General features: G+C 41.7%; 1 protein-coding gene across 1 annotated transcript in view; it reads left to right on the forward strand.

The window, feature by feature from the left end:
• Positions 1–23,943, forward strand: part of ADAMTSL1 (ADAMTS like 1) — a 207,889-nt gene that overhangs the window by 143,332 nt on the left and 40,614 nt on the right. The window contains exon 16 of the mRNA XM_064140676.1: positions 13,277–13,487. Within this exon, the coding sequence (XP_063996746.1) occupies positions 13,277–13,487 (211 nt within the window). The remainder of the gene's footprint in view (positions 1–13,276; positions 13,488–23,943) is intronic.

Raw genomic sequence — 23,943 nt, forward strand, 5'->3', positions numbered from 1 at the left:
TAATGAACCATTGCACTGCCTTAGGGTTTCATTCACAGACATCTTCCTTCATTTCAGCTTATATTCCATTCACACTACTATGTTCATGAAGTGTTCAAGCAATGGTAAACAATCTTTTTAATAACATATGCCATATTTCCTTCTTACTTTAAATAATATCTTGTTCAGAATTCTAGATTAAGTTTTTACTCTATGGAAATTACAAGTTTCACCAACTCAGTACACTCTAATGCTGAAACAATCTCACCAAGGAGAATAAAAGTATAGTCCTATCTGCTGGAAATGTGCTGTAGAGTTCTATAATATACTTACACAACAGAAAGATCCACACATTAAATAAAGGAGGCACCTTCATTTTCATTCAGTGTGAAGTACATTAGTTACATGTGGAAGGAGCCAGACTGATTAAACAGAGTGCTCTGTGTGTCAATTAGATCTGTCACATCTGTAGAGTCATAGCAAGCCCTTCTAGTTGTGTCTATTAAAATTTACATCTTCAGTTATATGCTTGCCATTCTTCTGGTCTCTCTGATAAGCAGTGGAGGTCTCACTGTTGGAATAGAGTTTGTGCTGTGCTGTTACCCATTAGAAATGTAACTAGCTTACATATTCTATACTGTAACCAGTTGTTAGTAAATTCACAGCTTTGGGAAAGATCTGAACCACTCGTGCAGAGCAAAACAGCAATGCATTTGATTACCACCCAGCGGACTTGTATTGTTATAACTACACTGGATGGAGGTTCAGAATTTGTTTGCAGTGGTTATTTTAAAATTATAATAGTTACATTGTCATGTTTTTTGCAATCTAAGAAGCCAATTTATCACTCAGCAAAACCTAAAGGAGAATTATATACTGTGGTCTGTGGCTTCTACACACCAGCATAAACTGATACCACTATTAGGATGGCGATACGAAATCTTTTAGTGCGTTCACCTATAGATACAGTAACATTTCTGACACAACCACTCTGGATATAACTTTCTCTTCCATTTGTTTTTTGAGTCAGGATCAGGACTTGGTGGATACTTCCATGCATTTGAACAATTTACTATGGTGATTCTGGCTCTAACATGGCTTTAGATCTCTGCATATTTTGATCTCTGCATGTCAGTGTGAAGAAAACATCTTTTGTTGCAGAAGGCTGACTGACTTACTAAGTAGTTTATCAGTCAGTTTCCCTTAAGGGGGAAAGTAGAAAGAAAATACAGGATCTGGATGTGTCCTTGGAACAAAGCTCTTGCGCTTCATTACTAACTGTGTATTGTAAGAAGGACATTTCAGAGAACTCAAACATAAGCAGACATAGGAAGTTTTCTCCATTCAGTCACAGTACCATATAGATATGTATACCTAAGTTCAATTGCTCTCCTCCTCCTAAAAAACAGAGATAAATCTTATATGCTTGATTTTGAGAGACAGTCTGTTTGTATCTTCTGCATGGGAGAAATAGTTCAGGAACAGTTCATCCTTATGAAAATATTATCTCTGTAATGTTGCCAGACAGGTCAATAAGAAGCTCTTTTTAAGTGCTGGTTTTGTGGCAATATTGCTCATAAAACTTGGACTTGCTAGAGAATTACTTAAGCCCACTCACTGTTGTCTGAACACTATTTAATTCTTAAAACTGCTTTCTTTGTCCATTCAATCCAGTGATATCTCCTTTATTTCTTTCCTGTACTGATCATTTCAGAGAAGGTGTCTTTAGATTTTAGGAGAGTCTTCTCAATCTCTGGGACAAAATCACATGTTAATCAATATTGATCTTACAAGTTGTGGGTCAGGTTTCCTGTGTATTCTTTCAATGTTGTCTGCATGCATTTTCAACTATCTCATTTTTTAAATGCTTCATTGCTAATGAAACATTTAATCAGATCATTGCTAATATTTCTCATCTGCCAAGCTTTTTCTTTGTCTTGTGTCTATAAGCTAGTTGATTCCTCCTTGTGATGGTTACTCACTCCCCCAACACACACACACGAATTGACCAGACTAGACTCAGTTAGATGGAAGTTAAGGAAGCTATATTTACAGCTTATCGCAATTTACAAGCATATATATGCACAGATATTTACAGTTATATAAAAATTAATGGTAATACAGAAACACAAAATCCCTCCCAAAACAGACAGACTGCCAGGAGGCTCTCCTTCCCCCCCACCCCTCCTCCTCTTTCCCTCCCCTCAGAAATAACTAGATCAATCCCCATATATCTCACATGATAAATTTGATGATATCTGAGGTGAGATGTCAAAAAGATGACAAGAGTTTAGAGGAAAAAAGTTAGATAGTATTAAAGAGTTAAGGCAGATGCAGCCAGTCAGACCAACAGAGAAGGAGTTCTAACTGAGAAGTGTGTGACAAGTGTCTTATCTATATTTTGACTAGTTGCTTCTCTCAGCAGAAGAATGGTCGATATAAGTCACCGTTACTTTTCTTTCTTCTGACAGCTAAGGATTTAATTTCTCTTACTAAAATATTCCAATTCGCCTCAAACCAGCACACTGCTGGCTCTCAACATTTTCTATACAGCATAAAGTTTGGCCTAAGAAAAAGTGTTAGCTGATGAGACAGTCCAACAGGGAGAGCATCAGTGTGTGAAGAACTACGTAGCCTTTGACATCGAGCACCTCTGCCATTGACAGCAGAAGGTTAAACTCTCCCTCTGCTTCTTTGCAGAAGAACCACATGAGAGTATTTCATGGACTGACATGCACAATTTATTTCAGAAATTGGTGGTTGCTGTGGTTTTGCATTGCTTCACTCTAGATTCAGGGCAAGGATTAGTATGTTACTTCCATGTAGGTCCCAAAATACGTGTTCCTTCCAGCATTACTCATTCAGTTTCTATCTGCCATTACATGTGTAATTCATTCACTTTCTGTCCTATTCATTAACCTTCCTATGGTTCATCTTAACCAGCTTTATGCATCGTACTCTGTTCCTCAACTGTTCCCTATATTCATTTCTGAAATGGGCTACCAAAGAGCTATTTTAATTTTATCTCACATAAATACATATCTCACTCATTGTAAAATGTGCTTTTGTAGACATCTTAACTTGAGACAGAAGCTATTACTCATTTGTCTGCCAAACCTAATCTGATTTGTGTAGCTGTATCAAAGACAGCCATTTCTGTCATTTATCTCAATGCCACGGTTACACAAAATGAGTCTTTTGTGGGGTGCTTTTCAGCATCTAGCATGTCTGCTAATTTCTAAAACCTATTATCTGTCAAAACAGCTCATTTTCCTGAAGCTCTCTTTTCACATGCCTCCTTGGTTCATTCATTCTGCAGCAGTCCCTTGAAAGGCTCACTAGACAACATCTCACTGTTCAAAGTACTGGCAGAAAACCACAAACCTTTTTGACCTGCTCTAATGGTTGATGTTCTCTGCCTCAACTCAAGGGACAGCAAGATGGTTTTTACTGTAAGGAAACTAATATATAATGCTTGAAGCATTACATATTGCAGAAGGTTACTCCAGCAATCAGAATTGCTGTTTGTAGAGTGGTTGCAAACTCATTTTACCCTTTGTTATTTGAGGTTTGAATTCCTCCTCTATTTGGCTCTGTTATATAAATATTGGCTTCCTGCCATGTTCAACCATAACAAGCTGCAAAATTAATTGATATAGATGAGTCTGCAAAGTGAATGCAGGCCACTTCTGTCAGCTTCCTGAGCACTCACATTGAACCTTTGATCTGCTTGCATACGTTGGCTGCATAGATGTCTCTTTAATGGATTTTCTTCACTTGAAGGGAAGGTGCTTTCTGAATAAAAACACCTCTCCCTTGCACACAGTGATCCCCCAAAACCTCCCCTGCCTGTTCAACTCCCTTGCAATACTGGTGATGCTGAACCACAGGTTTTGTCAGGCTGAAACAACTAAGCATGAATTACTTTTCTGTTGCTGCTGCTGTTAATTTAAAACTTCCTGCCTTTTCATTTTTATCTCTTAATTGAGCTTGAACATTTTCAATGTTTAATTAAATCTCTGTGTGTATGATGTACATATATTTATAATGTTCTGTCTAGCACAAACTGAATCACAGCAGTAGGGAGATTACTCCCTAGAGACTCAGATTCTTGTTTAAATGCCTAGGTGGAAGTCTTAGCTGTCATGCTCCATTTCAAGTCATAGAATCATAGAATCATTAAGATTGGAAAAGACCTCTAAGATGGTCAAGTCTAACCTTCTTCTCAGCACCTCCCTGACTACTAGACCACAATGCAAAGTGGTACTCACTTTTTTAACACCTCCAGAGGTGATGACTCCACCACCTCCCTGGGCAGCCTGTTCCAATGCCTCATCACTCTTTCAGTAAACAATTCTTCCTAATATCCAACTTAAGCAGAATGATTTTGCTGTGAGTGATTTAACAGCTGAACAAGAAATTAGTTGCAATTAAATTTTTACTTCTGAGACTAGTTTGACTATAAAGCCAGGAACTGACCTGGAAATCCTTGTCTCAGTGCTATAGTTTCACTGCAGGAAAGTGAAACCTCTACCCAAACAGGACTGACCATAACCCTTTCCATTATCCAAAGATTCAATTTAGATGATAATTAAGAGCCAGTGCTGAGGATATGGACTGAGTCTCAGATAAATCTGCTAAAAAAATCCCAAGCAAAGCCTTTCACACCCATGAATCAGGAAGAATTGCTACAGACACAGCTCCAGATCAGTGACAGAAAGGGAAGGGAGGAGATACATGGGCTCCAAGTAGAGTTCTCAGTCTGTCCAGTGAAGGACACATAGGTTGACAGAAGACTAGAGGAAGGCAGTACTCACATAGCATGTGATTTGCTGATTCTGTTGCATATCCATATACACAGCTGCCTCCCAGTCCTTGTGCACTGAAAATCATCCCTATTCACTCATATGTCAGATTTCAAGTAAGATGATTCCAGGCAAATCTCTGTCCATACTTATGAACATTTATATTAGAAATAAGAAGAGTTCCTTTGTGTCACTGTCATATGTTCTGACCACATAAAAATTACAATAATTACATCTTTTTTTAGAACTAATTTGGGAAGTCTTTGTGTAAAATGGTGTTTTACTTTACCTATGCTATGTCCAATTTTCTTGGCAGTGCCAGAGAGGATTCTATCAGGATGAACTAGTATATTTCTAGAAACTGCTCTTTACAACACCTAATTGCTTAGAACACTTGGGCTTTTACCATATATACTGTGCATATAGGGACTGATCCAAAGCTGATGTCTCTGTAGTGCTTCGACTCAAAACAAGTTCCACCTACGTCATTTACTTTTTTCATACAGATTAAGGGGGTACAAGAGTGCTTTGTTTTGAAGCCTTGTGGCTCTGCTGGAGAAACCACTTGAATTCTACGATCTACCAGATGGGATCCATCCTAGGGTGCTGAGGAAGCTGGCAGATAAGCTGGCCAAGCCACTCTCCATCATTTATCAACACTCCTGGCTCACAGGAGAGGTCCCTGAAGACTGGAAGCTGGCCAATGTGATACCCATCCACACAAAGGGTCGAAAGGAGGAGCCAGAAAACTACAGACCTGTGAGCCTGACCTCAGTGCCAGGCAAGGTCATGGAACAGGTCATCTTGAGTGCCATCACAAAGCACCTACAGGATGGCCAAGGGATCAGGCCCAGCCAGTATAGGTTTAGGAAGGGCAGGTCCTACCTTACCAACCTGATCTGCTTTTATGATCAGGTTACCTGCCTGGTGAATGTGGGGAAGGCTGTGGATGTAGTCTACCTGGACTTCAGCAAGGCCTTTGACACTGTCTGCCACAAGAAGCTCCTAGCCAAGCTGGCAGCTCATGGTTTGGACAGATTCACTCTGATATGGGTCAAGAACTGGCTGGAAGGCCGAGCTCAGAGAGTGGTGGTGAATGGTGCCACATCCAGTTGGCAGGCAGTCACTAGTGGTGTTCCCCAAGGATCAGTGCTGGGCCCAGTCCTGTTCAATATCTTTATTGATGATCTGGAGATGTTGAGGTGCTGGAATGTGTCCAGAGAGGGGTGGCAAAGCTGGTGAGGGGCCTGGAACACAAACCCTCTGAGGAGAGGCTGAGGGAGCTGGGGTTGTTTAGCCAGGAGAAGAGGAGGCTCAGGGGTGACCTCATTGCTGTCTACAACTACCTGGAGGGAGGTTGTAGCCAGGTGGGATTGGTCTCTTCTGCCAGGCAACCAGCAACAGAAGAAGGGGACACAGTCTCAAGTTGTGTCAGAGGAGGTATAGGCTGGATGTTAGGAGGAAGTTGTTGCCAGAGAGAGTGATTTGCCATTGGAATGGGCTGCCCAGGGAGGTGATGGAGTCACCATCCCTGGAGGTGTTCAAGAAAAGCCTGGATGAGGCACTTAGTGCCATGGTCTAGTTGACTGGATAGGGCTGGGTGCTAGGTTGGACTGGGTGATCTTGGAGGTCTCTTCCAACCTGGCTGATTCTATGATTCTATGATTCTAAGAAGGACTGAGAGGGAATATTGTCAATGCTTATGAATAGCAAAAGGGTGAGTGTCAAGAGGATGTGGCCAGATTCCCTTCAATGGTGCAAGGGACAATGGACACAAATGAAAAAAAGAAGTTCTAGTTAAACATAAGTGGAAAAATCTTTACTTTGGAAGTGATAGAGCACTAGAACAGGCTGTCCAGAGAGGTTGCAGAATCTCCTTCTCTGGAGACTTTCAAAACCTACCTGGACAACTTCCTGTGCAACCTGATCTAGGTGAACCTGATTGAGCAACGAGATTGGACTAGAACATTGCTGGAGGTCCTTTCCAACCCTACCATTTGGTGATCGTGCTAGGCAGTAGGGAAACAGAGAGTAGGAGGTCATCTTTGCTGTAGGATCACACCATAAGTAGACATCAGGAACAAAGTTCAAAATAATTAAATTATTGTTACAATTTACCAAATATGAGGTTGAGACACACATGGGAGAAGAGTATGACCAGCCTAGTCCTCCCAGTGGGCTCACATACTCACGGGCTAGCCCGTATATTAAGGGTTGGACTTGATGATCTGTGAGGTCTCTTCCAACCCTGATGATACTGTGTGATACTGTGATATTTCAAGTTTTGTTCTCAGTTACCACTGGACTTCATTGAAGAGTCATCAAGAAAGTCCCATTCACTTCATTCTGCAGTTCTTCACCTGAACTGATTTGTCACAATATGACACTGACACTGTTGGTTTTTTGCTTTTTTCTTTACTTTTTTTTTTTTTCTGTCACAAGAAAGATTAAATGGATAGAACTGTTTAGAAGCTCATGGTCATGTTATGTGTTGAAGTGTGATTTTCTTTTCCTTTTAAATAACTTAAGTTTGATTACAAATGTAAATCGTAGATGTAAATCATAGAATCAACCAGGTTGGAAGAGACCCCCAAGACCATCCAGTCCAACCTAGCACCCAGCCTTATCCAATCAACCAGACCATGGCACCAAGTGCCTCATCCAGTCTGCTCTTGAACACCTTCAGAGACAGCAACTTCACCACCTCCCTGGGCAGCCCACCCCAATGGCAAATCACTCTCTCTGTGAAGAACTCCCTCCTAGCATCCAGCCTATACCTCCCCTGGCACGAGGTTCATATATTTGAATATATTCATATGTATTTAAATATATAAGCACTTGGAAAACTTGAAACACACTATATTATAGCATGACAAAGTTTAATTTAGGGTTCACAGGCAAGACTTTTATGAAGTTTGTCAAGATAATTTCCATTACTAAGAAGAGCATAGTTAAGCTGGGGGGTCTAGCATTTTTATACTTATATTTATCACATCCAGTTGGCAGGCAGTCACTAGTGGTGTTCCCCAAGGATCAGTGCTGGGCCCAGTCCTGTTCAATATCTTCATTGATGATCTGGTCAAGGGGATTTAGTCCAGCATCAGTAAGTTTGCAGATGACACCAAGCTAGGAGCAGGTGTTGATCTGTTGGAAGGTAGGAGAGCCCTGCAGAGGGACCTGGACAGGCTGGATGGGTGGACAGAGGCCAATGGGATGAGATTTGACAAGGCCAAGTGCAGGGTTCTGCACTTTGGCCACAACAACGCCAAGCAGCATTATAGGCTGGGAACAGAGTGGCTGGAGAGCAGCCAGGAAGAAAGGGACCTGGGGGTACTGGTAGGTAGTAGGCTGAAGATGAGCCAGCAGTGTGCCCAGGTGGCCAGGAGAGCCAGTGGCATCCTGGCCTGCTCCAGGAACAGTGTGGCCAGTAGGACAAGGGAGGTTATTCTTCCTCTGTACTCAGCACTGATCAGGCCACACCTTGAGTGCTGTGTCCAGTTCTGGGCCCCTCAATTCCAGAGAGATGTTGAGGTGCTGGAAGGTGTCCAGAGAAAGGTGACAAAGCTGGAGAGAGACCTGGAACACAAACCCTATGAGGAGAGGCTGAAGGAGCTGGGGTTGTTTAGCCTGGAGAAGAGGAGGGTCAGGAGGGACCTCATTGCTGTCTACAACTACCTGAGGGGACATTGTATCCAGATGGGGGTTGGTCTCTTCTCCCAGTCAACAAGGGAACACAGTCTCAAGTTGTGCCAGGGAAGGTCTAGGCTGGATGTTAGGAGGAAGTTGTTGCCAGAGGAATGGGCTGCCCAGGGAGGTGGTGGAGTCACCATCCCTGGAGGTGTTCAAGAAAAGACTGGATGAGGCACTTAGTGCCATGATCTGGTTGATTGGCTAGGGCTGGGTGCTAGGTTGGACTGGATGATCTTGGAGGTCTCTTCCAACCTGGTTGATTCTATGATTCTCTGATTCTAAGCCTTTTTCTGACCTATCAGGCCTACCACGGCAGTTCCTCCACATCTGAGACACAGGCCCATACATTAGAAGAGAGACTTGAGAGACTTCCCTTGTAATTGCTCATTGGCAGTTACAGTCTGGGGCATGTTAACCATTTCATTCACTGCTTGTCCTTGGCCATCCTCATGCCCCAGACTGTAATTGCCAATGAGCTGACATAGGATGGTGGTGAGGCTTGTAGGACATTTTTCCACATGGCTGGTGTACATAGTGGGTCTACAGTCTGTGATTGCCATCTGTCTTATTATAGAGCTTCTCCAGCACAGTTAGTTCCCTCCAGTGTTCAATGCCTTTCTCCATGGTAGTCCATCTCACAAGATGATCTTTGGTGTCATCCTTGGTGGGTTACACACCCTTCGCACCTGCTGAAGCCATCTCCAGAGGCTGAGGGCTTGCATGGATTTCCCAGTGACCATGTCAATGCTCACTTCCCTAGACAGGGTTCCTAACTTGGCTTCGCAGCCTTCCATCTCCAAACCATTAGCTCCCATATACCACCATCAAAGCAGCCAGGTAACAACAGGTTTATTCAGCTGGTGCCCAGAGTGCTTTTGTATATCATGTAATTCACACAATGATAATGATTAATTATGTCTGCCATTTCTGGCACCACTTATTCCCATGGTGGCCTGGTTCATCCTCATTTTCTGCAGCATGAGCTGTTTTCCTTGTGTACTTCTTTCTCTATATAGGAGCAAGTGACATTGGCACACACTGTCTCTCAGATGCTGCTGTCATGTCTCTTGGTCTGTTTTTAGGCCCAGAGACCTTCTCTTCCTGTTCATGCTGAATGGCACTATAAAGAGCTCAATACATGTGGGCCAGACCCTAATACATCACAGTAATTTGTGTCTCCCAGGAATTGATAACTCCCAGAGTTATCAAAGGGTGTGCAAAAACAAACAAACAAAGAAAGACCAACATGAGAGACGATATGAGTTTTTATATAGCACCACCAAAAGGAGTATCAGAGCCAGGAAAGTGAATATGTTAACATGAAGGGAAACATTCTTTGTGTACTTAACTCAGTGCTGTCCTGCCAAATTCGGTGTAAATCTACAGAGAAAACTCTCTCTGCCTTTTTTCCTCCCCTTCTTACCTCTTGATAAGAGAGGAGGGAGAAAGTGGGAGGGAGAAGGGAGAAAAAAAGAGAGTGATGGAGGTTTCTTTGCTCTCATAGTAAAACCGTAACACTACAATATTCACATTTTTAAGTACAGAATTATTTCCTACTTGAATTCTGGTATTGTTAGGTACATGCAGGGCATGATGGTGTTACTCTTTTTCAAATGGCAAAGGGTTGGTTCAGTATGGCCAAAAACACCCAAAAGAAAAAAGAGGGAGAGGATAAGGACATAGGAAATAAGGCAGGAGTTATTTCAGTTTGCCTCACACTGCAGCAAGGGTAAAACTGTGTAAATGCAGAAGAGTTTTTGGGTTTGTTTTTTTTAAGGAAAGGGATTATTATCTCCAACAGCGCAGGCTGGATGAGGCACTCAGTGCCATGGTTTAGTTAACTAGAAGGGCTAGGTGATAGATTTGACTCAATGATCTTAGAGGGCTTTTCCAACCTGGTTAATTCTGTGAAGTACTTCAAAAACTAAAATGTAAATTTAACAGGATTAGTTCAAATTATTGCAAGCACTTTTTCATTGGAATGGGCTGCCCAGGGAGGTGGTGGAGGCACCGTCCCTGGGGGTGTTCAAGAAAAGACTGGATGGGGCACTCGGTGCCATGGTCTAGTTGACTGGATAGGGCTGGGTGATAGGTTGGACTCGTTGATCTTGGAGGTCTCTTCCAGCCTGGTTGATTCTATGATTCTATGATTCTATTCTGCAGCCATGTGATTCTATTCTATAAGATTATCAATGATCTTCTCTGTGTCTTTTAGGACTTTGAAATCCTGCCAACCATATGTATCACTCATAGTGTTAGTTACTTTTGAAACTTTTTTCCACTTTATACATCTCCGCTCTATATTATTTAATTTGTATCTATGAAAGTCCAGGAAAGTAATTTGAGACAATGAAAGTACAGGGGTAAGAGAGACCTCCTATTTCCTGAGCATCTCTAAGGAATCCTCTGTTTAAAGTGGCAGAAAAGAATTCTGAGCAACCTAATGTTTTGGGTAAGGAAACAGATGCAGCTTACAAGAAAAAATTCAAATACCAGAAAAACAAATCCTTTTTCTCTACTGAAATGCAGCATTTCTTGTGGAAGAAGAAACAGACATCCTCTTCAACAGACGGCAAGATGTTCGAAGAGTCTATGTGGCCTGCTAACCACTGAGCTATGAACTGTCAACAGAAACATTGTGCGCTTAGACCGATAAGTCAGTGAAGCTCTTACTATCACTTGAATGAAAGACATTTTGGCAACAAATCATGAACCAAAATTGATTGTTGAATAAAAAAATGGCTTCTTTTCAGCACCTAATCAAGTAGGGGAGATTTAGGCTGGAGGTGAGGAGAAAGTTCTTCACTGAGAGAGTCATTGGACACTGGAATGGGCTGCCCGGGGAGGTGGTGGAGTCGCCGTCCCTGGGGCTGTTCAAGGCAAGGTTGGACGTGGCACTTGGTGCCATGGTCTAGCCTTGAGCTCTGTGGTAAAGGGTTGGACTTGATGATCTGTGAGGTCTCTTCCAATCCTAATAATACTGTGTGATACTGTGATACTGTGATATTATATTAGAATGTGCCAAAAATGAAGGGTAGCTGATACCCACATGACTTCTGACTGACAATTTTATAGAAAAATCTGGGAGGACCTTTCCCCCAAGACCATTTGAGGGGAAAACATATTCCAGATTATCTTGACTGCCTACCAGATGTCATTCTCATTCCATGTATTAGGCTTTCATGGCTCTCAACGTACTTTGGCCTCGAAAATAACCACAGCAACTTCTAACTCAAGATGTGTTAATTCCTAGAAAGAGTTAAATAGATTTTTGTCATTCGACTGGCAGAACCAAGGCTGTTGTCTAAAAGCAAACTACGCTGTTGTTAGTGCTTATGGAGATGTTCAGGACATACTCTGTCCTGGTACACAATCATAGAATGTCAGCAGTAAATGGTGCACAGAAGGGAAGCAATGTGCCTTTCTGGTTGATCAGAATTTTCATCTAGTGAGGAAAAAGTATTTCTTACCTACTAGCTGTTTCAACTTGTTATGGGTCTTCCTGAGAGGTGATTAGGGGACTAGAACATCTCTGTCATGAAGAAAGGCTAAGAGACTTGGGGTTTTTCAACCTGGAGAAAACTGAGCAAGGATCTTGTCAATACTTAAAAATACTTAATGTCAGGAGGATTGGGCCAGTCTTTTTTCAGTGGTGCCCAATGACAGGACAAGAGGAATGGAAACAAAATTGGACATAGGAAGTTCCATCTAAGCAAATGCTCCAAACAACTTTATAATATAAGGGGATTTTTTTTTTTTTTAAGTTGAAATTTTGCAGTGACTGTGAGTTGGCACAACCTGGAGTGATTATTTCCATAATGTGTTTACTAAGATTTAGAACATACTAAGCAGTTTCTGTTGACTGCTGGACTCAGACTGTTGATGTATTTTTCTTTGCTTCTTCCACAAATTCTAGTTGATGATGCTGACATGTTTTATAGCCTTCCTTCATTGTCTGCCTCCATCCTGCTTAGACCCTTATCATGTTTATCCTCATAATCAGTTTCTTTAGTTTCTTGCTTGGCTTTGCTTTCTTCAAGGGTAAGTTTTCTGAGCTTTCCTTGTTCTATATGCTTTATCTATGCCCCCATCAATCATTTTCAACAATGTTATGCAGGAAAGAAATCTGTTCTTCAGGATTAGAAAAAGTGGCAGTATATGACCATCACACTTTCATTTTGGATGTGAGAGTATGTGTAGGTCAGTGTAGTGTTTTGCATAACATTGCTGGGAGAGTATTTTCTTATATTCTCATTCTGAACATAGGACCTTTTTTGTGTATGCATTCCTATGTATCCCTGAAATGTTTTCTAGTAGAGCACAAGAATAAAAGACCTCATGTTTTGAGCAGGTTTCTGTGTATGGCTGACAGAATTAAGAGTTGTATTCTGCACAGCACAGGCAGTTGGCTGATACATTTCTTTGACTGACTTTGATCATATCCTTTTTTTTTTTTTTTTGTTATTAAAGACATTTAAAAATCCAGCTAATTAAATCCATTTAGTCTTGAAATAAGTTAATGAAAGTCTTGCACCCCAAAACCTCTTAGAGACAAAACTCTTCCTATGATATTGCAGGAATCCCAAAGATTTGATGTCTCACAAGAACTAAAAATGCAGAGAAGCAATAAGTATTTTTTCTTAACTTCTTAGTGTTATCCTGCAGCTATAAGAAGCGTGACAGCAATCGGAAAATATTTCCTTTCATTTGTTGCTTCTTCACTCCATCTCTCATTGTAGAAAGAGAAAACATATGGTGACCTCATTCTGTGCTTAAGATTTCTTTTCCTGACCCTTTCACAGATGGGAGATTGGGCAATGGAGCACTTGCAGCCTTACTTGTGGAGGTGGATTGCAGACACGGGATGTATTCTGTTGTCATGTACTGTCAAGAGAAACTAATGAGACAGTGATTTTGACAGATGAATTGTGCTCTAAACCTAAGCCATCCCTTGTGCAAGCCTGTAATCGCTTTGACTGCCCACCATCCTGGTATCCTACAGAATGGCAAGAGGTAAGAATGTATGTATAACCTCATTTTATAACTCCTAATAGCAGCCTTTGTACGTGGTATCAGTGCATCGTTTTGCACTAGCCCATCAAGACAGTTCATTAATCATTTCAACAAGTCATTAAAAAAATGAAAAACTGCCCCTTTTTTGATCTTTAAATTAAATTCATCAGCATTTTCAGAGACAAATAGTGACCACAGCTTCTTCTAATGCAGTTACTGGGAAGTCTTTGTAACTGGCTATAGATTTCACATAAAATTATGTGGAATATCATAGTTAGCTGCAGTGAGTGGGTCTGGGTTAGCAAAGCCAATGTTTCTATGAATAAAAAGGATCAAGGAGGAGAGAATCTGTAAAATATATTGGGTATTCCATATATTCTCAAAGAATTTCATTTAGGCAAGAAACAGTCCTTATCCTTCTGAGTCCTTCCATTTGGGAGATGGTTGTTTTATTATGCTATCACTGAAAATTTTTATCTACTTAATGGATCTGTGTAAGGCTTTCCATCTTTGGAAAACAGAAATCAAAGTTTATTTGCTGCCGTCTGGTTGCAAATGAAAACAGCTGTGCAATTCAAAAGACAAAGATGTTGTCTTCTGTTGGATATAAGACTGCACAGGAAGGAAAGGTCTTGTGCAGTTATTGAGAGTAAATTAAAAATTGCTGTGTGGTGGAAGTGCAAGGAAAATACCTGGTTAAATCTTTAGTTCATCTGGATGCAAGTATTTACTCCATCCTTTGAGAAAAATATGAGTAATTGGCATGGTGCTTACATATGCCTACTCAGCCTCCATCAATAAAATGTGCTCTTAATGGCCCTGGAGAAGTTAATGTACTCGCCTAATGAGGTTGGTAGGTCTGTAAAGCTGTGCTTCATGGAAGAGCTCTGGGAGTGGGCAGCCATCTGAGTAACAGAAATTCAAGCCAGCCTGATGTCCTGTCAAAGCCACATAACTAATTATGGTCTTATTTCCATGTTTCAAATAATTCAGTGATAGGTCGTGCTTTAATTTGTCTACTGATACTCACAAATACATATTTACTTGGTTGTACCTCTGAATATTTCTGGGCTACAGTCATACATAAATGCTATTTTCTAAACAGATAATAGTACTGTACTAATACAAAAGGTAATAAAGTCAAGCATTTCAAATTTAAGGCACACTGGATGGAGTGCCTATGCTCATTAAATACCTATAACTGACCACAGTCCTTACAGAAAGTGATATTCTGTAAGTTTATTTGTACAGCCAGAGGAGATACATCACAGCGTACTGAGAAATTGACTTTCTGCTAACAATTACTATTAGCTGTAGACCACCCTAGAATGCTATCAAAACCACTAGAGCAATTTCCAAACAGATTTACTCAGAACTTTAACTTCCCCCTCAACGATGTAAACACAAGTATTTACACCTGTCTGACCTAATGTTCTAGACGTTTCTGTATCTGCTCAGAGGCTCTCAAATACACTTTTTGAAAGTTGTAGTAGGACTTAGGGAGGAGTGAGCTCAATTAAGTCTAATGGCTTTAACAAGCATATTAATCAGGAATTAAATCAAACTGCTCAGTTCACACTTTTTGTGTTACCTGCTGCCTTCCCTGGGCTCAGTGAAGATAGAAATACTGTTCTGCAATTTACGTCGCTGCAGTTTGACAAAGGACACATTACAGCTCTTCTGTGCTTACTTCCACAGGGCAGCCAACTGTCTAGGTTATGTCCCCACTATATGGGCTCCAAACTTTTCCTGTACTTACAGTATCACAGATACTTTTCCTGTACTTACCTTTTAACAGGAAAAAACAGCACAAAAAATGTACTTCTCTACCTACTGTCTTCTGCCTCTCTTTACAAGTGTACAGCAAAAAGGGGAAAAAAATCAATGACCATCACTTTTGTTTCTCTCATATTTTAAGGACAGCTGTTTTCTCTTTTTTTGTACCACCAATATCTGCACAGTTACCTCTACTCCATTCTGGTGAGACCCTTACCTGGAGTACTGCATCCAGTTCTGGAACTCCTATTGCAAGAGGGATGTGGACATGCTGGAGCATGTCCAGAGAAGGGCCACGAGGATACTCAGAGGGCTGGAGCACCTCTCCTGTGAGCACAGACTGAAAGAGTTGGGGCTGTTCAGTCTGGAGAAGAGAAGGCTCTGAGGTGACCTTCTTGTGGCCTTCCAGTATCTGAAGGGGGCCTACAAAAAAGCTGAGGAGCGACTTTTTAGGATATCAGGTAGTGACAGGACTAGGGGGAATGGAGCAAAGCTGGAGGTGGGGAGATTCAGACTGGATGTGAGGAGGAAGTTCTTCAGCATGAGAGTGGTGGAGTGGTGAGAGCCTGGAATGGGTTGCTCAGGGAGGTGGTTGAGGCCCCATCCCTGGAGGTGTTTAAGGCCAAGTTGGATGAGGCTTTGGCCAGGCTGATCTAGGGTAGGGTGTCCCTGCCCATGGCAGGGGGGGTTGGAATTAGATGGTCCTTGTGGTCCCTTCCAACCCTGATTCTGTGATTCTATTCTATGATTCTATTTCCACCCTTGTAGGAAAGCCAGGTCTAGCAGTTCAGTCTCACACAGCTTCCTCACAGAGGGCCTCCATGTGAAAAAAGCTGTGTCCATCAAGCCAGTGCATCACAGTGATAGGCTGTTACAGCTGTTGCCTCCTGGAATGCATGAGGGGAAAAAAAACCCATTCAAACAGGATGTGAGTAGCTGAGGCTCCTCCTGGAGGTGAACTTAAGTGATGCAGCAGAGCTACCATGGAGCAATTCAGCGGAAGAAACCTTGCAGAAGGATTTCAAGTGATAGACTAGACCTCCCCTAGCCTCGAATACCTGAGAGGGTTTCACACACATGGGGAGATGGACAATGCTTCAGTAAAGGGCCTTCCTCACACTAAGGGAAGTTCACTAACGGTAGACAGTGACATCTGTTCTCCACACAGCCTGATTTTAAACCATTTCTTACGTCTCATCTCTTCAGTTCATTGTGTTCTTCAAATCATTTTCTCACAATAGTTTCAAGCAAACAGACAAAAGATTTAAACTGCAATGAGTGATGCTTTCTTTTCTAAGGCCTCTGATGCTTGTTAGGGAAGGTTTGTCTGAATTAAATGCCACCAAAAGCCCCAGTGTTACTGTCAGATAAACACAGATAACTGTCAGCGTTGTAACATTCCAAGTGATTTTTTTAAGCATCTCTTCACAGATTCAAGACTTATTTATTTCCAAACAGTTCTGATTTTTAGCTAAATCCATGTTGTGGAGGGGGTTTCTCTATTCCTCCCTTATTAGGGGGAGGTGAGAAATTAATTTGAGGTGGTATTAATTTTTTATAAAAATTAATGTATTAAAATTAATATTTACAAACTCTTGCCACCCCCAACCACTGAATAGTTCTTTTGTGCAAGGTTATGAAAACACTTTGGATATGATATGTACAGGGGTCTGGTTAATAATTGTTAAATATCATCAACTATAGACAGAGAGAGATTTCCCTCAGGCTTAATGCCTGTTTAAGAGCTATGCTGTCTGCCCAGCAGGGGCTGAAAGCTCTCTGCTCTAAGGCAGAGATAACTTACATTACAGAGGAATTAAAGCTTACTTATGAGTCTTGCTATTAATTATTAATCACCCTCCTGGGGTTGAATCACAGTCTGTGCCCAGTGTTCGGACTTCTGTAGGGTTGGAATCTTCCCAGCTTGAGAGGAAATGATAAATGTTCCCAGTCTCTGAGGTAAACAGGTTTTCTCTAACCTTCTCTCCTGGTGTGAAGTGGTCTCTGCCTCAACACTGCTGGTTTTCTGGATGCTGCGTGTCCAGGGATGGTCAGCTGGCAGGATTCCAGGAACAGGAGAAGGATTTGTCCGTGCAGCTCCTGGCACGGTCCTTTCACAGCTAGCAGGCTGTGTTTGTGGGTTTGCAGACAATCTAGAAGGTCTGACGTCCTAGTCCTTCTTACCAGGATGAAGCTAGGAGTCTGTGCTCCGTAGACAAATCAGGATAGTTGGCCGGTAGCTTAGGGGCTATCGGCTCCCCATATATGTATCAGGTGCAGGCCTGAATGTGCTCTGCTTCTAAAGGTATGCAAACAGGTTAACTGTGTGCTGAAATCAAAGTAAGAGGTCTAAGCCTCAGTGAGTATCGGAGCAGTGCTTTGGTTTCTGAGCATGTGAGTGTGAGCGGCTAAGCGCTTCGGGTGCAGGTCAGAGCTGCTATGTGGATCAGAGAGCTGAGTCTGAACAGCTAAGTCTGAACACTCTGAACACACGGTGCTCCTTTGTACCCCCCTTTGTAGACTGTGGGCTGAGATTCATGGCCCTTTTGGCCATCTAAAGTGACCAATCAGGTTGGCAGCAAGCCAAACCTTACCTTAATAGGCAGGAGCTGTTTGCCTGGACCCTCCCAAATATGGAGATCACCTGGGAGGACCCCAGGGATACACAGACTGGGTGTGTGTGTGTTACACAACCTGTTTACTGTCATGGGTCCCGGCAGAAAAACATGTCCAGCCATGTAGAGGCATAGGGAGGCCTCTATTTTCAGGCTGCAGCCCCTCCATCCACCACAATAGGGTGTTTATCTTGTTTTCAGTTGTGTGCTTCTGGAGAAGATGAATATGAACTTTTTATTTTTTTTAACAAGGTGTTATAAATGTCTGTTCTGCAGACTTCAAATAGAAAACATCCATTAATAAATCTTCATTCTCCTTTGTTTTATTACTGAATAACTGCCATAGTATCACTTCCAGTTGGAGACTGAGTGGCTGGAAAGCAGCCAAGAGAAAAGGGACCTGGGGGTACTGGTAGATAGTAGGCTGAAGATGAGCCAGCAGTGTGCCCAGGTGGCCAAGAGAGCCAATGGCATCCTGGCCTGCATCAGGAACAGTGTGGCCAGTAGGACAAGGGAGGTTATTCTTCCCCTGTACTCAGCACTGGTCAGGCCACACCTTGAGTACCGTGTCCAGTTCTGGGCCCCTCAATTCAAGAGAGATGTTGAGGTGCTGGAGCATGTCCAGAGAAGGGCAACAAAGCTGGTGAGGGGCCTGGAACACAAACCCTATGAGGAGAGGCTGAGGGAGCTGGGGTTGTTTAGCCTGGAGAAGAGAGGGCTCAGGGGGGACCTCATTGCTGTCTACAACTACCTGAAGGGAGGCTGTAGCCAGGTGGGGGTTGGCCTCTTCTCCCAGGCAACCAGCAACAGAAGAAGGGGACACAGTCTCAAGTTGTGCCGGGGTAAGTATAGGGTGGATGTTAGGAGGAAGTTCTTCTCAGAGAGAGTGATTTGCCATTGGAATGGGCTGCCCAGGGAGGTGGTGGAGGTACCATCCCTGGAGGTGTTCAAGAAAAGACTGGATGAGGCACTTAGTGGCATGGTCTGGTTGACTGGCTAGGGCTGGGTGCTAGGTTGGACTGGATGATCTTGGAGGTCTCTTCCAACCTGGTTGAGTCTATGATTCTATGATCCTTTTTCTGCTGCTCGGTACTATACTTGCTCCCAAGATAATCAGAAAAATGGCTTGACAGAAGTCAGAATAGGAAAATTGTTAACATTTTCAGAGATTTTCCTATTTTCTCTTATTGTAAAAAGATATTTCTAGATCTTCAAGCCCTAGAAAGCAGCTCAGAGGTCCACCAAGAGAAAAATATTTATTCCTTTTATAGATTTTTTATGATACTGTGAAGTCATAGCAAATAATTCATTTACAAGAGTAAGAAACAAAGTTTGTACTGCTGCAGTCTCATCACCTTGAACCCAGAGCAGTGCAAAACTGAACCACTTGGGAGAGCTGAGGAGTAGGACAACCCCTTCCTCAGCTGCACTTGTAAGCAGGACTAACCAATAAATTGCATTCTTTCAAACATTCATCTACTACCCCAATCTGGTAACAATTGTGATGCTGAGCAACAGCTGCCTAGTCCTTTATTTTTCACCAATAACTGCTTCTTTTCCACAGCTTTGGGAAGAGGATTCCCCACTTCCTTGCCTCCCAAACAATGGAAATGGTGTTTTTGCCTGAATCTTGTGCCTTGTATTAATGTGTGTAGATGTTCATAGGTGTGCTAGTTTGAAGCTAGCTGCAATGTTTTGTTGAGAAGAACTAGATTACAGGCTGTGAAAGAGAAACAAGGGTGATGTCTACTTCACTCATAGGCTTGCTGAGAGGTATAAGAGCAAGAATCAAAACATAGATAAGGTTGGTGGGTGTTGCTCTCTGTCCAGGCTCTGGGCTGCATCTCTCTAACCTCACCTTCCATCTCCCTGATTAATCCACTTGCTTCCTAACCCCGCTGGATGACTCTCCATTCTTCGTTGGGCACAAGGCAACCTCTGAAGTGAGGTAGAGAGGGGTGGGAGAAGGTGGAAGGGTGGTTGGGAGCCCCTCCTGGGGATTCAGGTTTCTGGGCAGGCTGTTGTGTTTCTGTATTACCTTTTACCTTGTATATTTCTATATATAGCTGTATATACTGTAAATATCTGCCTGTATATTGTGCTAAGCTGTAAATATAAAAGCTTCATTCAATTTCCAGAGCTGGCTGAGTCTGGTCTGGGTGATTTCTAAAGTGTGGGGGGGCAGGGAACACCCAAACCATCACAATAGGCATGTGGTGAGGCAAAGATAAGTCTCACTTTCCATCTCTTAAGAGTGACCATCAATTCTTTGTGTTAATTATAATTTATGGATTGTCATATGAGCACAACAGATATTAAAGCAGTGACTTCTTTGGCAGAGGCCAGAGTCCCTGTTCCACCACAGTTTAGGATGACATATGCCAGTAATTCTACCAAAGGAGAAAGTAGCTGCTGGGATATCTTTCTTGCCCTTATGGCACCCACTCCCTTTTATCTTAAGAAATATTCTCCTGTTGTGCAATAGTCCTGGTTAAAGATAAATAGAATTACAATTGGTTTTAACCTAGATTAATTTTCAACTCCAGTTCACTGTGCAGGCACTCTGTGTGCATAAATGCTTATGCCAGCATACAGGAAAAGGCAGCACAAACTCAAAAATGACTGACAGTCAGAATTGGATGTATATGTTGTTTTCTTTGATGTTAGCCATCCCTCATGTTTGCTCAAACTAACTGTTGAATTAGGCACAATTAAGCAGCAGTGTGGGGAAATGCCAAATTCGAAGTCAATACTCTGAAAAAGTCCCTGACCTTCTGTAATGGCATCTCACAGAATACTGGGCTTGCCTTTGTTCAGAAGCCATGGGGAGCAGAAGTATTAAGAGACACAGTTCAAAAGCATGGACTTTACCTGCTTGTGTGGGCAAGGTCAAACCAACCTGTGATGCAAGAACTTTTCTCTGTTGTATCTGTGCTATGATATCTTTCCGAACAGCTGAAAGAGAAAGCACATTATTCGTATGGGATATGTCTGAATGGGGATCCTCTGGAAACTACATTTCATGTTGCCTGTAGATACAAGCATATGTTGCTGTCATTGATTACTCCCTCTCTTGGAAAAAATGTGAGGGTGGAACCTGCTACTAGAGAAAAATCATTAGACAAAACTGGAGAGCATGAAGCAAGAAAAGATGTGGTTTGCCTTACTCTTTTATCTGGTAGTGATGGAAAGGAAGACAGACTTCTTGTGAGTTGTCTGATTGACAGAAGGAATATGCTTTTGTTGTATTCATGCAGTGCCTAACTAATTTTGGCTCTAGAATACAATAACAGTCCTCAGGCATTCTTGAAATAACACTTTTAATCATGTTTTCCTGGTATACTGTCTTCTAAGAAATTGATTGTCCTTGAATTCAAGACTGATAAATATTTTCTTTTGTAATGGTTTACTTTCTTATGTGTCTTGTTTGTTTGGGGTTTTTTTAAGGCTTTGAGTTTTGCAGTGTTCTAAATATGGAGGACAAAAGCAATTTCTTACTGATTAGAGAGCAAAATAGGATTAATAGAAATATGTCTTTATACACTCCCTGCACATTCTGTCTTTCAAGGAAAATATATATCCCAAATAATCAGGCTAGCATTAAAGTTTATTGATGTCTCCCTATCTAATAGAGAAGAGCTTTTATGACTGCAAGATGTTCTAAACTAGTGCCTTTTTAACTGCTGGGGAAGAAATTTTAATACTTTTTCATATGTTTTTCTGCTTCTCAGGCATAATTCCCGTGTTGTGAGCTATAAGCATCTCCTGGTCATGTTAGTGTAGTGCAAGCTCTCCCTTAATTCTTGCTAGAAGAAAGAAACGGAGTTGAGCTGTCTGGACTGATCAGTAGAACTGAGAGTCTGTAACCACTCTCAGGAAAGGGATTTTTAGGAAAAGGGGCTGAACAGGTATATTAAAAAGATTCAGGAGGTCAATAAACCTACTTGTTCAAAATTTCTTACCCTACTTGGATTTGAAAAGGACACAAAGGTTTTTACACTAAATGGAGAGGGGAGGTGGGTTCCCTGAATATTAATCATCCCAATTTATTTGAACTCAAATAAACCTTCCTCTTTGTCTTTCGGAAAAAGCACACATGCTACTGTCATGACAACCATAAATATAAAAGGTCTGAGTGGATATTTAATGACTTGTTACATTAATCTTATAAACCAGTTACTGAGGCTAGCACCAGGTTGAAGCTGACATGTAACTTATATAAATTAAATAACTGGTATGAATTAAAAATTAAAGACAGGATTCAAGGACAGGATCCCTGGGCTGGACAGCTAAGATTTGAGCTGCATTAGTGTGATGATTGGGGAGTTACCCACCCTCCACACACACTTAAGAAAATCACCCAGACTCGACTCAGATGGCTGGAAATTAAAGAATGAAGCTATATTTACAGCTTAGCACAATATGCAGGCTTATATATACAAATATATACAGTCATATTAAAATTAAAAGTAACACAGAAACACAATACTCCTCCCAGCAACAATCAGAGTCCCCAGGAGGGCTCCCGACCCAAACCCCTTCCCATCCCTCTTGCCCTCCCTTCAGAAATAACCAGATCAACCCACGTATATCTCACCTCACAAATCTGGAGATCTGAGGTGACATGTCAAAAAAAAATTGGCAAAGAGGTTAGATGAAAAAAGGCTTTAGGTGGATTAGAGAGTTAAAGGCAGAGTCAGCCACAGAGACCAGACCACCAGAAACAAGACACAGCCTGAAGTGAGAGCTGAGCAGTGTGTGTGTGTTAAGTGCCTGTCTTATCTGTATTTTGACTAGTTGTGTTTCTCGGCAGAAGAATGAGTGATATAGGGCACGTGTTGGGTTTTTTCTTTCTTCCCACAGCTAAGGATTTAATTTCTCTCAGTAAAATATTTCAGCCCAATTAGTGATAAACCTCTTGCAGGGCAGAAACAAGATTTTTTTTTTTTTTAAATCACAAAATGAAGAAAAAGTGAAGTGATAAATGGGAATATTTAATTTATCATATTCTCCAATTTCAATTTTATTTTCTTGATAATACAGACTCTTTTTTAACAATTTAAATTTGAGTATTTCATTCAAACTGTTGAGTCCATAGCTATTACTATCTAATATGTATAATCAGATCCTGGAAATGAAAGTTTTGAATTTTCTACTGCTGTTGAAGACTTCTTCGCTGTCTCTGACACTGTCAGTAGAATACTCAGCTCAGGTAGTGTTCTAGTTTGAGCCTAACTGGGATATTTTAGTGAGAGGAATTAGTCTATAGGCTGTGAAAAGGAAACAATGGTGACATCTACTTTACTCGTAGGCTTGCTGAGATGTGTGAAAACAAGAATACAAACATAGATAACAGTTGCTCTCTCTCTCTGGCTCAGGCTGCATGCACTTCTCTCTCTCTGACTTGCTAATTAATCCATCTGCTTCCTAACCCACCTGGCCAATCCTCTAAACTCACTTTGAACTTAAGGCAAAGTCTGGGGTAAGGTAGAGAGGTGGGAAGAAGGTGGAAGGGTGGTTGAGAGCCGCCTCCTGGGCACTTTGGTTTCTGGGAGGGGTGTTGTGTTTCTGTATTACTTTTTAACTTGTCTATTTCTGTATATAGCTGTATATACTGTAAATATCTCCTTGTATATTGTGCTAAGCTGCAAATACAAAGCTTCATTCTAATTTCCAGATCGGCTGAGTCTAGTCTGGGTGATTTTCTTAAGTGGGGGTGGGGGGCAGGTAATACCCAAACCATCACAGGTAGAGACATTAAGACATAGATCCTTCACATCATGTGCAAGAGCCCCATGTTCCAGTGGATGGTTATAGGAAAGGCAGATTTTCCACCTTCATACTGCAAAGTCTAGCCCATTGTTTCCATGTCTTTTGTACAAATGCTTGAAAATGGAACACTTCAGAAATACCAAGGCACTTCTTCTAAATACCAGCAAGATAAGCTGCTCCACTTTTCTTTTTTTTTTTTCTTTTCCTGTGGGTTTGGGGGGGGGGTGTTGTTTTGTTTTGCCTGTTCTTTTATTTTTTGTTCTTGTTGCTGTGGTTGGTTTAGTTGTTTGTTT

The sequence above is a fragment of the Pogoniulus pusillus genome, chromosome Z (genome assembly GCF_015220805.1).
Source record: "Pogoniulus pusillus isolate bPogPus1 chromosome Z, bPogPus1.pri, whole genome shotgun sequence".
In the NCBI taxonomy this organism is placed as follows: Eukaryota; Metazoa; Chordata; class Aves; order Piciformes; family Lybiidae; genus Pogoniulus; species Pogoniulus pusillus.